This window comes from Genypterus blacodes, unplaced genomic scaffold, assembly GCF_046128005.1.
Source record: "Genypterus blacodes isolate CSIRO-AG114 ecotype Tasmania unplaced genomic scaffold, CSIRO-AGI_Gbla_v1 ptg000185l_1, whole genome shotgun sequence".
Lineage (NCBI taxonomy): Eukaryota > Metazoa > Chordata > Actinopteri > Ophidiiformes > Ophidiidae > Genypterus > Genypterus blacodes.
The window spans coordinates 1,857,778-1,873,441 of record NW_027466986.1 but is presented as its reverse complement, the minus strand read 5'-3'; the positions used below and the strand labels follow the sequence as shown (position 1 = coordinate 1,873,441).

The 15,664-nt window shown below is 43.7% G+C and overlaps 2 protein-coding genes across 2 annotated transcripts; one reads left to right on the top strand and one right to left on the bottom strand.

The window, feature by feature from the left end:
* Positions 1-735: 735 nt before the first annotated feature.
* On the top strand, positions 736-9,941 carry ttbk2b (tau tubulin kinase 2b). The gene is made up of 15 exons (XM_076168015.1): positions 736-936; positions 1,382-1,871; positions 2,969-3,116; positions 3,346-3,419; positions 3,497-3,637; positions 3,780-3,884; positions 5,059-5,124; positions 5,212-5,304; positions 5,405-5,530; positions 5,623-5,780; positions 6,011-6,200; positions 6,484-6,698; positions 6,776-7,244; positions 7,427-8,127; positions 8,516-9,941. The coding sequence occupies exons 2-15, from the start codon at positions 1,803-1,805 to the stop codon at positions 8,871-8,873; spliced, it is 2,913 nt and encodes a 970-aa protein (XP_076024130.1). The 5' UTR covers positions 736-936; positions 1,382-1,802; the 3' UTR covers positions 8,874-9,941.
* A 255-nt stretch (positions 9,942-10,196) lies between these two features.
* Positions 10,197-14,355, bottom strand: churc1 (churchill domain containing 1). Its single transcript, XM_076168016.1, has 4 exons — positions 14,199-14,355; positions 12,749-12,884; positions 11,855-11,925; positions 10,197-11,738 (listed from the first exon to the last, which is right to left on the bottom strand). The coding sequence occupies exons 1-4, from the start codon at positions 14,235-14,237 to the stop codon at positions 11,646-11,648; spliced, it is 339 nt and encodes a 112-aa protein (XP_076024131.1). The 5' UTR covers positions 14,238-14,355; the 3' UTR covers positions 10,197-11,645.
* Positions 14,356-15,664: the final 1,309 nt, after the last annotated feature.

Below are 15,664 nucleotides of genomic sequence, written 5' to 3'. Positions count from 1 at the left end.
GTGAGTGTGTCTAAGAGGGGCATGCAAGACAAATTTCAGATTGACATGTTCGCTTGTGATTTGACCCAATAAAGTTTCTTTCTTTTCACCCTCTGTTTGTTGGTTTGTTTGTTTTTAATGATGATCAACATGCTGTGATATAGAAAACATGCAGCAAGATGCCAACTATGCAAATGTTTAAATATGTATTATTAAAATAATAAAGTAGTAAAATCGTTGCAGAGATCAAAAGAGATTAAAGATTAGTGTAGTTGTTTCTTTCTCTTTGGGTCAGTAAAGACATTACTAAACCAGTCTTCCAGCTTATTTATCCCCCTCATTTTTGTCATTGTCACTTTAGGGCACCGCATTGTTGCAGTGGGTTGGACTGAGGTATGAACTGTTCTGAGCACCCGTATAGCTCATAGATCATTCCGAGCTGGTTGCATACACTGTGTACTTTATTAGGAACATGTCATATATATACTACAGCACATCAGCTCTGCAATCAATCCTGTTTCTGTGTCGCTGCTGTCCCAGAGAGGTGCTCATTCGGCTGTGTGCTGATTTGACTGTGTTGAATTATAGAGAGGGATGTTTGGGATAGTCTGTCCCCTCGTGTGTGAAAGAGAGATGTACCCGCAAATGTGTGTTCATGTGTATGTTCTGTCCCACAGAGCCAGTGAGAGGGATGCAGGTATCCGGACGGAATCACCAATCAGGCGGACTGAGAGCTCTTACGTCACCACTGCTGCTGCGAGGACGAGCGAGGCATCTTTCCATCCATTATTAGCCGGCTAGCTGGGCTAGCTTTAGCTAACGCCAGGCTATGTCGCATCGTTATTATTTCACCTCACTCATAAACGTGTGGGAAACTTAGTTCGCTAAAATTACACTGACAACACGAAGACTCGCTTTGACTCTTTAGTTGGGCTTGCATTGTCACGACCAAACGAGGTAAGTTAACCTAGGTCAGTGGTTTGCTAGCTAGCTAGTTAACAATTATCCCGCAGTAAATATAGTACTTAGCCTGTTAACAGCGACATTGAACGCTATCACCCATGTTAGCATGCTAATGACTGGTGTGTGGAATACATGTCGGTATCCGTTCTTATGTTCACTAATGGCTCATAATTCTGCAGCGCTGGACGCAGTTGTGTTTTGGCACTGAGTCAATCAAATCAGGCGTCGCTAGCTTATACTGTCTGCTCACAGCAGCTTACATTGTGTTTACACGCTACATTCTGAAAATATTCAAGTCTGTCTAGCGCATTAACAATGCCATCGGTAAGAAATAATGGATGCTCTGCCGGGTATTGCTCACCCTTTGCATGCAGTTATAACAAAAGTAGTTGTGACAGAGAGAAGTGAAGCAAACTTAAATTGTTTTGTCTCTTTTCAGTTTGACCTGTGTCACTGAGGCTGCGTTCGTCTCGGAACTCGCAAATCAATGAAAACGCCCCTCAACTCGGATATTCTGATTGGGAAAGTCAGCTAAGGTTCTCCAACCCGAGTTAAGAATCGACGTCATTTCATTGTGGCAACTCAAACACTTGTTAAAGACAAATACTGAGATACTCGCTGTAAGGACACGCAACGGTGACGGCTACTTTTTTTTTTAGTTGTTCAATCATACTTAACGGTGTAATTGTCACTCAAATTGCAATCAAATGAAACGACTTCTTGGAGGTTTGTTTCTCACTTGTGTCACTCGGACTACCGATGGTCCTGAGTGACGCAATTCCGAGTTCCGACCTCTCACTTCTGAGGCAAGACGAACGCAGCAAGATGCCAGGTGCAGGCTGGAGCTGATATCACTCGGCATGAGTGGGGCCGGGGACCACACGGACATCCTGTCAGTGGCAGATGTGGTCAGGGACCGATGGAAAGTGGTAAGTGAAGCTGGAGGCGTTTGGATGCAGCCCAGATCCCCTCTCCAACCCTTCTCCTCTGCATTCCCCTCACTTATATCTCTTCCTAACGCCCTTCCTCTTAAAAGGGCAGCCCTACTACAATATTTTCAAGGTTGATTTGGCAACATTTTGATATTGGACTGTAGTTGTAATGTGGAGTCATCATCACTGTAACACAAATCTCACAAACAATGCTCAAATATCAAATATCATCTGCTTCCCGTAGGCTACTGTATCCTGATCATGTATCGGGCTTCCATTTCTTCCATACTTGTTTTATGAGAGCTGATTTAAATAACAAACCGACAACAGAGAGGAAAAAAAAAGAATCCCCACACAAACCACATGGCATCAATCCTTGTTTTGGTCTAGATTTTGATTTAGTATTCATAATCCTCTGATTGCTTGTGCCCTGCACAGATTGAAGTCACCCCCACCATAACACGCCCAATGTTTCGCAGTAGAGAGTGTTCTTTCCTTTGAAGCTGATGTGACTTACCAAAAAGCTCCAATTCGGTTTCATCTGTTTCTAAAGACATTCCCTGAGAAGTATTGTGGAATGTCAACGTGCATTTTTAGCAATGTGTCCTCCTCTGTGGAGCCCCTTTACCTTGATCTTGGAGGTCAGCGTTTCTCTGTTTAGAAGATTTCCCTGCTTCTTTTTCCATCACTTTTTTCCGTGTGTTCAATCAGGGGTCAGTTTTCCCCTTGCAGCCTTGTGCAGGGAGGTTGCCTGCAGTCCTGTGAGCCTCAAACATCCTGATAATATTTGCAATTTCTGTAGTCGTAGAAGATGCCAATTACTGCCTTCTGCCTTCATCTAATCTTTAATCTTGCACCATCATACTATTATCTACCATAATCTATCTATGTTCCTTTTACTTTTATTTTCTATTCTTTTGTAGCTCTTTCATGTCAGTTAAGATGCTTCTTTTATTTTCTGTGAAGCACATTGAATGACCTCTGTGTATGATTATGTGCTATACCTCTTGTAGCCTGATGGAAAACAAATGTCTTCCTGTTAACAATCCCATTTCATCACTCTGCTTCTAACTGCGCCTTGTACCTCTCAACAGGTGAGGAAGATAGGCGGGGGTGGGTTTGGGGAGATTTACGAGGTTTTGGATCAGTTGAGTCAAGCCACTGTAGCCCTGAAGGTGGAGTCTGCCCAGCAACCCAAGCAGGTGCTGAAGATGGAGGTGGCTGTGCTGAAGAAGCTTCAGGGTGAGTGAAATTGTCCCATTTCCAAACAGATGCTTACTCACTGTCACTTTGCTTCAGATGACTTCCCACTGTCAACTGTCACTGTGCCGCTGTGAGCTTCTTATTGAATAGTTTTAGCTGTGGGGCACACTTGCCTCTGCTTGCCATCCATCACCATAAATACTGGCATCTTGTTAAACCAGCTATTGTATCATTCCACAAACGTCTAAGCTGTGCATTTCTTTAACAGGAAAAGACCACGTGTGTCGTTTTGTGGGTTGCGGCCGTAACGATCGCTTTAACTATGTGGTGATGGAACTCCAGGTATGATCCTCACTCTTCACTGTTTGCCACGTGGCACCGTATCACCGTGACATATCACACTGATTTCCTTTTTGAAGGGGCGAAATCTTGCAGATTTACGAAGAACGATGACACGTGGCACCTTTTCTGCCTCCACAACGTTGAGACTTGGCAGGCAGATTTTAGAAGCCATCGAGAGCATCCATTCTGTAGGATTCCTGCACCGTGATATTAAACCAGTAAGTTGATTTGTAGTGTCTGGAGGTTAGGCTGGTTTAAATGTGAGCCCTAGAATCGTCCAGGGCATCGTCACAACTTGAGACAGATTTTTGTGCATGTTATTTGACTGAGAAAAACTTGTTTGTTCTCATGTTTTTACAGTCTAACTTTGCAATGGGGAGATTAGCCAGTACATGTAGGTGCTGCTACATGCTTGATTTTGGCTTGGCCCGTCAGTTTACCAACTCCAGCCAGGAAGTCCGTCCAGTAAGTAACCTGTCATACACCTGTCAGAAAATGTTTGGAAGTGAATTTTCCATCAGATATTGCGTGTGACATAAATCATATTCTGGGTATCTGTCTTATCTAAATAAAGTTTAATTGAATGGAATTGACAGCAGTGGAAGTTGTCAAATTCAAGTTCAAATGTATTTATATAGCACCAAATCAAACATAACCAAAGTTATATCTTGGCATTTTACGCATAACGCTTTTATAGAAGGTGGGCGCCCATCTGCCTTGACTGGTTGGATTTAGAAAGAGAGAAAGGAGAGAGAGACTCACCGAGAGGCACAGCAACAACAATGATAGTACCAATGTAACTGTGACGAATGATATTAATACTAATAGCTGGATAGGGTCTTCATCTCTACCGGACTGGCTTCCACAGCAACCTGTGAGATGTGAGAGCACAGGAAACTCTGGGGAAGAAGTAGAGTTAGTGAAATGCAGTGGAAATGCAATGACATGGATACGCACAGATAGAGAGAGGAGCTCAGTGCATCATGGGAAGTCCCCACGCAGTCTAGGCCTATGGCAAAGCCTATGGCAAGCCTGGCCGGCCCTAACTATAAGCTTTATCCAAAAGGACGGTTTTAAACCTATTGTTAAACGTAGAGGCAGTGTCTGCCCCCCGGACCCAATCTGGGAGATGGTTCCACAAGAGAGGGGCCTGATAACCGAAGGCTCTTCCTCTGCAGTCATGAAAATGCTGGAAATACCATATCATTGAACAATGTGTCTTCTCAGACCTGGAATTGCTTTGGAAATGAAATTCCCAAAAGTCAGGGAAAGAGGAACCAATTGAAATTCAGCCGGTCCCTAAGTTATGGACGAGTTGTGTTTGTCAGTCCGTCATATTTGTATGTAAGTTGGAACAGATTCACATCTTGGATCAACAAGTAAAACAAAATGCACACTGCAGTGTTCACAGAGGCCCAAGTATTTCTAAAGGTTTTATACAGAAATGTTTTGTTTAATGGCTCTAGAGTTTAAGAAATACTTCAGCATGACTACTGACTTTATGGCTGTACAGTTTAAAAAGTGAAATCATTTGAAAAAATAGTAGTGTTGGCTAACAATGTCTTGAGTGAAGTGTGACCAAATGGTAAACAGTGTTTGTGCTTGTCATCCTTATTATGTTCCCTTTGTTCCCTCTCAGCCTCGTCCTGTGGCAGGTTTCAGAGGAACTGTGCGATATGCTTCCATCAATGCTCATAAGAACAAGGCAAGCATATTCCCTGCTTTCAGTTTCTTTCATTCGTATTATTTTTTCTCCTTTTCAATTTTCTTAACTGGGTGTCTGAATTTGCAGGAAATGGGTCGTCATGATGACCTGTGGTCGCTCTTTTACATGCTGGTTGAATTCATGGTTGGGCAGCTTCCCTGGAGGAAAATCAAGGACAAGGTATATTCTTCCATGGCTTCCTCCGTATGGAACCTGAATTCACAGGATGTATGTACAGTATATCCACTTCAAAGCTCATTCTTATCCCCTCTGCTTACAGGAACAAGTAGGAAATCTGAAAGAGACATATGATCATCGACTGATGCTGAAGCACCTTCCCTCAGAGTTCACTGTTTTCCTGGATCATATCTTGACGTTGGACTACCACACTAAGCCTGACTATCAGGTAGGCTGTTGACTGTTTTGGATATTTTTTTAGCATATTGTTGCTTTCCTCTCCAGCTGTCACACACTAATAAATGCAGTTTTCTGTGACAGCTCTTAACGTCAGTGTTTGAGAACGCCATGAAAAGCAACAGCGTCCTGGAGAACGACTCTTATGACTGGGAGAAATGCGATTCAGGGGATATGCTGACCATCACTGCTGCAACAACCACTGCTCAGCAGCTCACTCGGCTCACACCTGCATATTTGGGGTAGATTAAGCAAAAGATTATTCTTTCATTCAGTCTTGACGTAATAATCTTATTCTTATTTAATCGCTTTATGCTCAACTATCCAGAGTTTTCTGCCTTAATTTTGGACATGTGTTCAATATTCTACAATAGATTTCTGCACTGTCAGACATCCCTGAGAGCTCAAGTTTGTGCTGCATTAAGACGCAGCCAGATGACCCTCTCTCTTTTCTCACCTGTGTGTTCCACAGCATGGCCAATGCTTCAGTGCTGCCAGGTGAGCTGCAGAGGGAGAACACCGAGGACGTCCTGCAAGGGGAGCGCCTCAGTGACGCTGACAACTGCCCTCCCATCCCCACACCGACCACCCCAGTTGGTGACGTATGGGAAGAGATGGACCACAATCGAAGACACAAGCACTCCCAGCCGCAAATCAGAAAGGTCAGGGACGGCTTGTAATTCACAGTAAAGTCTCTATACCTGCTGCTGTGAAGTGTTCTATTGAAATGCCTCTGTTCTTATTCTGTGAGATGTGTAGTTTTGCTGCAGTGGGATGGATACCACAGCCAAACTTCCCCTCAAGCTATTCATCCCAGTTCTCTCTGTCTTGCATTGCCTTTCCTTCCGTCGACCAGACTGCAAACCCTCCTTATTTTAAAATGCCATGTTGCAGTTTTTGGAAACAGGTGCGTTATTTATCCCTGTGTTTGTGAATTCTACTCAGGTGGTGAGTGAGGATGAGCACAGTCAGAATCAGGGGAATCAGAGCCCCAACACTGGCTCCATGCAGAGTTCTCCCAGACGAGTGCGATCTGAGACCATGTTTTTAGAACGAGCTGCACCGCTGCTCCGAAGGATAAGACACAGCCAGAGTTTGGCGTTTGAAAAGAGGCTGGCACCCGAACCCAAACCCACCATTGAACGCTTCCTTGAGGCATAGTGAGTAACACCGACCTCGAGTACAGTTTCTTTTTCTAAGATAGAAAATGACCATAACAATTCCCATCTTGTTTTAGTTTGGGCAAACAGCGTCCTGTTCTCTCTCATGTGACGGAGAAATCCATTCCTGAGAGGGGACAGAAGCAGCAGACTCCCCCCTGTGATGAAGAGCACACAGGCACAGCAACTCCCGACCACGACGAAGGTGCAGCAAGCAGTGGCTTTGTGGCTGTGAACCTCAGTCCTGTGCCCCAGGAGGGAGACTCACAGGAATGGGTGATGCTGGAACTGGAGCAAGGCAGCGGTTCTGGAGCCTCCAAGCCTCCATTAGACGCCCTTCACGAGAGCAAGCTGGGGAGCCACATACCCGCTGAAACAAAGAACCATTTGTCTGAGCCGCCGGATGGCCACATTACAGCTGTGCCGAGCAGTCCAGTCCTGTCACAGATGGCCATGCCGGGCACTTGGTTACTGGGTTACAGGAGGCTACCTGGGATGCTGGGACAAATGCCCTCAGTTATGATTGGGAGAACGCAAATAGATCAGGTAGGGCAATGCATTTATCTCTAACATTACAAATAACTTTGGACAGGAATTTTTCTCTACACAACGACATACAAAATTGAGATTACAATGACAAAAGAATACACACACACAGTGATAGTATTTGAAATGTATTGTATTTGAGATATTCTTCTTCTAAGAATTAACCTTTGAACTCCCGTCAGTCCTCCAGCTGTGCACTACGGTCCCCTGTACAGGAGAAGAAAGGTGCAACACCACTAGAAGCCCCATCTGTTAAATCTGATGATCTCGCTGAGAAAATCTTGAAGGAAGAAGAGAGGTTGGACTTAGCTCCAGTGCAAAGCCTGGTCAAAGCTCCTTCAGCTCTTCTGACCAACGACAGAGATCCAGAGAGTGATTCAGGCCTGCCGGATCGTTCTTCAGAGCCGAATCAGCAACCTCAAGCTGACATGGCAGGAGGTGGTGTGGAGAGCACCGTCACTGTTTCCTCCTCTCCTCCCCCTGCTCTGCTTGGACATAGAGACTCGCCCTTGTCCCCAAAGTTTAGCCGTATCCCAGTACGAGACCCCTGCGCTCCCCTGGACTCTCCAAGTAGGGATCTGGTTATGGACAGGCGTCACCGCTGGAGCAGTCCGGTCCCTGGCTCACCCACACACTCGCCCTCTCCCTCTCTGTCTTGTGACAACCTGCCTGGTGCTTTGCTAAGAGACAGGCTCTCCTCAGAGCGAGGCTCCAGGTCTGACTGCCTAGGAGAAGATCCCCTCTCCCTCTCCTCTTCATCAGGTAGTAAGAGTAAAATTCCACGTCCTGTCAGTGCCACTCTGCTACCTGAGCAGTTCACAAGCAGATTTCTCCCGAGACCACCTCCTGGGAAACCACCCCTCCGCCCATGTGTGGACAACAGGTAAGGTTTATTACTTATTTCTTAGCGCCAAATCACAACAACAGTAATCTCAGGGCACTTTACATACAGAGCATTTAAAGAAGCCCAACAGTAATAGAAGTATGACTAATTATATTTATAACAGTTCATGCATGAGTTTCAAGCAGAACAGGGTCTTCATCGCCACAAGAACAATACAATAACAATACAGGGTAGATGGTCCTGTTCTCTTCAGTCTTATGTGTGTATATGGTATTAATTAGTTAATTTGTTTGAGCCCATTGATGTGACTGTGTCAAATGCCCGGTCCTTTCAGTCTGTCTCTTCTCTGTCAATGTAATGAATGGGCAGTCTTAGCATCACATTGTTTTTCTTTTTCCCTTGTATGTTGTGATCTTTTCCCCCTAAGACGCCGGCGCTTCAGAGTGCGTGCCAGCAGCACCAGCGATGCCGATTTCCTTGCCAGTTTGACCCAGCTGATGCAGGACCGCACCGGGATGCTTTTCAGCCCCCCTCCTCGCCCCCGCAACTCTTCCTCTTCCCTTCAGCGCTCACTAAGCTCCTCCCCATCTCGCCAGGAGCTCCGTGAAGGCATGGTTCTCCTGGGACGCAGCCGCTCTCCGTCCAGCTTCTCTGGATCCCCGCCTCCTCGGCAGCTTCACCAACAAGACAAATCCGCTGTACAGGTTCCGTGGGGATTAGGTCACAGCTCCAGGGGAAAGGGTCTGATCCACGAGGGCAAAGGTTCTGGCAAAGTGAATCGATGACTGTATTGATGACAGAGCCTGGTGGTGTAAGTGTAGCAAGAGGCTGGGTTATGCCCAACATGATAGCATGTGTAAATATGGTATTTACTCAAGAGAATGTACTGTATGTAATGTAAAATGTATGATAAATTGTATTTATTTATTTATTCATTAATTTGTGGGATGTGTCTCAGACCTACTTGAGAATGTTGCTCGATACCTGCAGTTGAAACGGAAAGGTTTGGAATGGAAACCTAGAGACTTCCAAGACTTACCTCCATTTCCCTCCTCTTAACACTACATATAGGCCTGATGTGAGACCAAAAAACTAATGTACTGTTCAATACTTGAGGGATGTAAAAATGTAATGCTAAATGTAGATATGTACTATTAGCAAAAAGATATACTCAAATAGAAACAATGCACTCACACTAATGTGCAGTGATAGTAAACAACATGACAAGCAGTATTCCTCCCATCAGCAGCAGGGCATGCAGTCTCATATTGACCTCACTCCTAGATTCATGCTAGTGTGTAATGATGAATTGTGCATTCGAGCATATCACTGTGTATTTGTGTGCTGTTCTTTGTCATGCAAAAAACATCTGAATATTAGAATATACATGTACGCGCACTCGTATTTAAGTATTGTGAACGTGCATGAGTATTATTGCAATTTTTTTTTTTAATGAATTTGTTCATTCGGCTCAAACATCTGTATTTTTATTGAGCAGCTTCCGTTTTGAAATACATGTAGACCAGCTAAGATGTGTAGTTTCATTAACTTCATCAAGAAACATGATTAAAAGAATCGAACCAATTTTCTTTTTTTTATCGGTTGCTGTGTTTTTATTTTTAGTACAAAAATATCAAAAGGACAGAGATACAAGGTCCAAAAACTGCCTCTCACCACACACGGCTGTTTAACTTCTACCAAATGCAAGCGAAGAAAAAAAAAGGAAGTTGCAAAATATTTTGTCTCAGTGTATTTTCAAATCACATGAGTTTTAGTTTTAAAAATATGTAGAGTTAACAGATATTTCATTGGATTTTAATTACATGTACTGGATTCAGTAGATTCTCTATATACACTGCTCAAAAAAATTAAAGGAACACTTTGAAAACACATCAGATTTCAATGTGAAAAAGAAATATGTTGGATATCTATACTGATATGGACAGTTTAATGTCTTAGGAACAAAAGGATGGCACATCTTTTGATGGAAATAAAAGTTTTCAGCCTACAGAAGGCTCAATATATAGACACCCCAAAAATCAAAGTGAAAAAATGATGTGGCAGGTTAGTCCATTTTGCCAAAATTCAATTTCTGAACTCAAAATGCTTCTCAATATCTTGTGTGGCCCCCACGTGCTTGTATGCATGCTTGACAACGTCGCGGCATGCTCCTAATGAGACGACGGATGGTGTCTTGTGGGATGTCCTCCCAGATCTGTCTAAGGGCATCAGTGAGCTCCTGTAAAGTCTGAGGAGCAACATGACGACTTCTGATGGACCGAAACATTATGTCCCAGAGGTGTTCTATCGGGTTTAGGTCAGGTGATCGTGAGGGCCATTCAATTGTATCAATTCCTTCATCCTCCAGATACTGCCTGCACACACTTGCCACATGAGGCCGGGCATTGTCGTGCATCAGGAGGAACCCAGGACCTACAGCACCAGCGTAGGGTCTGACCATGGGTTCAAGGATTTCATCCCGATACCTAATGGCAGTAAGACTGTCGTTCTCTAGCCTGTAGAGGTCTGTGCGTCCCTCCATGGATATGCCTCCCCAGACCATCACTGACCCACCACCGAATCGGTCATGCTGAACGATGTTGCAGGCAGCATAGCGTTCTCCTTGGCTTCTCCAGACCCTTTCACGTCTATCACAGGTGCTCATGGTGAACCTGCTCTCATCTGTGAAAAGCACGGGGCGCCAGTGGCGGACATGCCAATTCTGGTGTTCTATGGCAAATGCCAATCGGCTCCGCAGTGCTGGGCAGTGAGCACAGGGCACATTACAGGACGTCGCGCCCTGAGGCCACCCTCATGAAGTCTGTTTCGGACTGTTTGGTGCAGAAACATTCACACCAGTGGCCTGCTGCAGGTCATTCTGTAGGGCTCGGGCAGTGCTCAACCTGTTCCTCCTTGCACAAAGCAGCAGATATCGGTCCTGCTGATGGGTTGAGGACCGTCTACGGCCCTGTCCAGCTCTCCTAGAGTAACTGCCTGTCTCCTGGAATCTCCTCCATGTTCTGGAGATTGTGCTGGGAGACGCATCAAATCTCCTTGCAGCGGCACGCGTGGATGTGCCATCCTGGCGGAGTTGGACAATCTGTGCAACTTCTGTAGGGTTAAGAAATCGCCTCATGCTCCCAGTCGTGATAATGACTCTAGCTAAAGCCAACACTAGTGGAAAACCAGTTCAAAAAGATCAAGAGGGAGAAACTTGAAATGGCCTCCACATGCAAAACCAGTCCTGTTTTGGGGGTCGTCTCATTGTTGCCCCTCTAGTGCACCTGTTGATAATTCCATCAACACCAATGCAGCTGAAACTGATTAACAACCCCCTCTGCCACTTAACTGACCAAATCATTATCAGAAAAGTGCAATTGAATTCATGCCATACCCCGATAAAAAACTGTTCCTTTAATTTTTTTGAGCAGTGTAGTTTAGATGTTCTATATAGTTGTATATAGTATTCTTAAAGGTATAAACATGGGGACAGTCAGCAGAATGTCTGCAGTATAGGCAGCTGTAGGTGTAAAATGGGAAGTGTTGACGGCTGGAAGCTAAAAGAGCGGTGCAGACTGCCTGGGGTCGTCGGGTAACACACTGATGGAGTCTTCTGCCTTTCCACACAGCATACAGAGCATAGTGTACTCCTGGACAAAGCACAGGTTTAAGATTAACCCATAAATAATTCATCTGAATAAAATACTTCCTCCTAACACAGTTATGTCCACGTGTCTTTCAGAAAACTAAATAGACCCATATTTACCTGATATTCATCAACGACAGAGAATGTGTATTCATGTCTTGCAATGACATGGTCACAATTTTTACAAACATCTGCAACAGACAAATAAGAAGCAGCATGATTACTTGATTACTTTCCCCAAATATATTTTAACCACGAATTCACACATCTGCTCAATGTGTTGTCATGGCACTAGTGTAAAACATTAATCTAACAGTAGATGACCCATTTCCACAGTGCCGGTGTTGTTTTCGTAGCTGGTTAGCATTGTTAGCATTGCAGATTTTCCAACTTGTCAAAATTACTGTTGCCTTCATTGTGAATGGGAACCTCTTAAAATAGAATGTATTGCAAGCTGCAACTCTCATTTAAAAAACATAAATGATGATGAGACTAAGTGAAGCCAGCAATATGAGAATCTGCTTGGCAGCCTACAGGATCTTAGACTGAGGCAGAGGTTCATTTAGCATCACAACAACAACAACCAGGGAAACAGTGGAGAGTGGATTCAATCTGTCTATCTCTGACCTACCACTACTCTGGCAACGCCTGAGAGGTTCTAAAGAGAAGAATCCACATGTGCCAAACCTGTAGCTTCATATTCTAGGAGACATGAGGCTGTAATCACTCAGAGGGGTCTTTAACAAACCATGGTGTAAAGGCTGGCAATTCTGCTGCATGATTCATTTTTCTACGGTTGGGGGAAAAAAAATCTAAATACATTTCTTTTTTCCTTACGATATTGTTCGGATAACTATTGTACGTATGTAGATTGATTTTAAAAAAAAGCAATTTGATGTTACTGTGTCAGCAATATATCAAAATGGCGATAAAGTTAAGGCGTGTGAAAACAGTCAGTCAGTGTTGCTACTGAAAGAAAATATGTTTAGTTGTCCAATAAGAGGATGAATTTACGGTCATAGGTGACAATCTCCTCTCCATCATCATCCTCTGTGGCCTTATTACTGATCAGCACAAAGTCCCTCTGATGGCAGTTGGCACAGCTCACATAGTTCATCAAGTAGGAGCCGTTCTCCAAACAGGTGTTGCCCTGAAAAAGAAAACTCATTTCAGTCGTCAGATGCCAAGATTTACCCCCTTAACATCCTGATCTTTTCCCTTAAATCACACTCACTACCTAGTTTAGACACAAAAAATGTTGTAGTCACTGCATGATAGATCATTGGTGTCTGCAACCCTTTAATGCAGTATTAAGTCTGAAATAATTTTTTGGCAAAGGGACACAGATGTTAACGTCTCTGCTGGGTGGCAGACTGAGTCTCGTGTCAATCTTTTCTAACACTGTAATGCTGGCCAGTACAGCCAGCAAGACAGCAGTATCCACCTGGACACCTTAAACTGTCAAACTGGAAAATGTGAGTTTTGACACAGCACTGTGAACTCCATGAGATTGATAACAGCTAAAAGAAATCAATGTAAACTGACTCTGGGTAACACAACTAGAATATAATCTACATTTACAATTGATGTATACGTATATAGTCTTTTTGTCTGTGCTTGTTGTGCTTGGCAAAAATGTTAGTAAGACATATTCAAAGATGTTATGGCTAAGATTTTGCAGTTACTTCATCAAGGCAAGAGGAGAACCATTAGAATGATAAGATTTACATTAAGTTACAATCACATCATCTGTTACTGAGTCATTTTTATGTCCACTTACTCAGATTTCAATCTAATTGTGGTGATAATGTGTTTGGAAATAAATTAATGAGGATGTCCTCTGTTTGTTTTTTAGTTTTTCTCTTCTCTCCTTCTCTTTACCACAGCCTATGATTTGTACTAGCCTACATTGCTGTTTGACATCATCCTGTTAAAACTGTATTTACCCTATGAGATCACTGCAATTTCAATCCACTTGTATTCTACCTCAGGGTCTACGTATAAAGTGTAACAACAACAATAGTAATAATAATACAACCTTCCTTCTCTCTCTCTTCATCTCTCCTCTTCCCCCCCTTTCTAAATAAACAATGAACTCCAAAATATCCTATACTTGTATGCGCAGCGTCATGTTAAAGGTTTGCTTCAATAAAAACAAATAGCAAAAAAAAGAGGAAATAAACAAATGTATGGCATTCAGTTGAATAATTGAACGTTTTTTTAAATAATTTCGAACGTCTTACAGGAAATGTCTTGTGTAACAGCTGTAACAGAAGAAGTAGCCGCAGCAGAATTTATTTAAGTTCTCTGGTTCTGCTGGACGCACAAACTGACTTACCAAAGGATGATTTACGCATACTGATTGATAAATATAAATAAATAACTACACTGTCATAAGTAAGTAAAACATTACATCGGACGATGTTCCAACCGATGTTACCGTTCCTCGGTAGTTGTCACTTACCCGGTCTGGATATTCTTTATGCACACATCCGTTACACATTGTTATCTTTAGTTTAGTACCGATAAAGATACAGCTTGTGTTCTCGCCCTGAGTGTACACAGCGACAATGACAACAGTTCCGCACGGAAGGGCGGCTCCAGCACTGATCTATCAGATCGTAAATATTTCTGATGGGCTGACATCTCCTTGGATATGTACGATGAGCTATGATCGTGTGTTTTGTAGATCTACCATAGCCCAACTTCCGGTGTCATCGCGAGTGTATGATTCGCTCTTGCGAAAGTGACGACAAATACGTGGCAATCATGGCGTCTGCGTGGCAACTGGCTTACAGAGCGGGGTGTTAATGTGAATGTTTCTTCACTGTCACTGTGGCCACCTCGTCCACTGTGTGTGTGTGTGTGTGTGTCTCACTGTGACATTATAAACATCTAGTTAGCTAGCTCATCATGTCTCAGTCTAAACGGTACACTCAAAAATTCAGAAAAGAGTGAGGATCAAGTCCTGAATTCCATGGCTGAAGCAGTTTATTGGGGGTGGTACACAGGCATACTGTCAGTAATGTAAGGCGGATTTCTACACCAAACTTTGTGATATCAAAAAACACCCGACAACTCAAAAACATACCCAAAAGGCAAAGCCTTATAACAGTTCCAGCCAAAGCAAGCTGCCATTAATGAGTAAAAAAAATGACCCTGCAAAAAAAGCTGAAGCCATCATTGCATTAGCTATTGCTGAACACGGTTACAGGCTGGCATGTGATCACATTGGGGAAGCATGTAAAGCTGCTTTCTCAGACTCCACTGCTGCTACTCACTTCTTAATGCACAGTACAACGTGCACAGAAATGATTAATGGTGTTCTAACATCATACTTTCTAAAAAAAAGTTGGTTGCAGATGTGGGTGACTAGCGTTCCAGCGTCCTCCCTGATGATCCACAGATGTGAGTGTTTCTATGTACCCGGGGGCTGTGATAAGGTACTTTAGTGACAACACACACACAATTGTCTCAACACTTCTGGGGCTTGTTGAGTTGGAGGGACGAGATGCCAGATCTATAGCCCGAGCTGTTGTGGCTTTCCTGGGGAAGTGTTGTCTTAAAAAAGAGAAACTCCTGGTGAAAGGGACTGACAATGCCTCCGTTATGACGGGGATTAATAATTTCATTGTCATTTTGCAGTCACCAAGTCCAGTGAACACTGCTACATGGCTGAGGTTTTATACTCCATGTACAGTGATCCTCAAAACATCTTGTATCTGACTTTTTTTAAGTCAGTGCTGGGTGAAGTACAGTTGGCCATCAAGGCTTCTGAGGGAGAGCAGGTAGATCCTCTTAAACTTCTTGATAGCTTGGTCAGCCTGCTAAGGTCTGTGAGTAGCAGGGTGTTGAATCCACTGGCAAATGCTGCTGTACTCAAAGAGCCAATTGCACAGGTCCCTTTGACCCCACTGTCCCTCCCCGCCC

Bases quoted from the DNA above. Each gene is read 5' to 3' on its own strand.
- ttbk2b (XM_076168015.1), top strand. From the start codon at position 1,803: ATGAGTGGGGCCGGGGACCACACGGACATCCTGTCAGTGGCAGATGTG. The intron at 5,125-5,211 runs GCAAGCATATTC...CTGAATTTGCAG, and splicing joins TCAATGCTCATAAGAACAAG to GAAATGGGTCGTCATGATGA. The intron at 5,305-5,404 runs GTATATTCTTCC...CTCTGCTTACAG, and splicing joins GGAGGAAAATCAAGGACAAG to GAACAAGTAGGAAATCTGAA.
- churc1 (XM_076168016.1), bottom strand. From the start codon at position 14,237: ATGTGTAACGGATGTGTGCATAAAGAATATCCAGACCGG. The intron at 12,885-14,198 runs GTAAGTGACAAC...TTTCTTTTTCAG, and splicing joins ATAAAGAATATCCAGACCGG to GGCAACACCTGTTTGGAGAA. The intron at 11,739-11,854 runs GTAAATATGGGT...TGCTTTGTCCAG, and splicing joins CTGTCGTTGATGAATATCAG to GAGTACACTATGCTCTGTAT.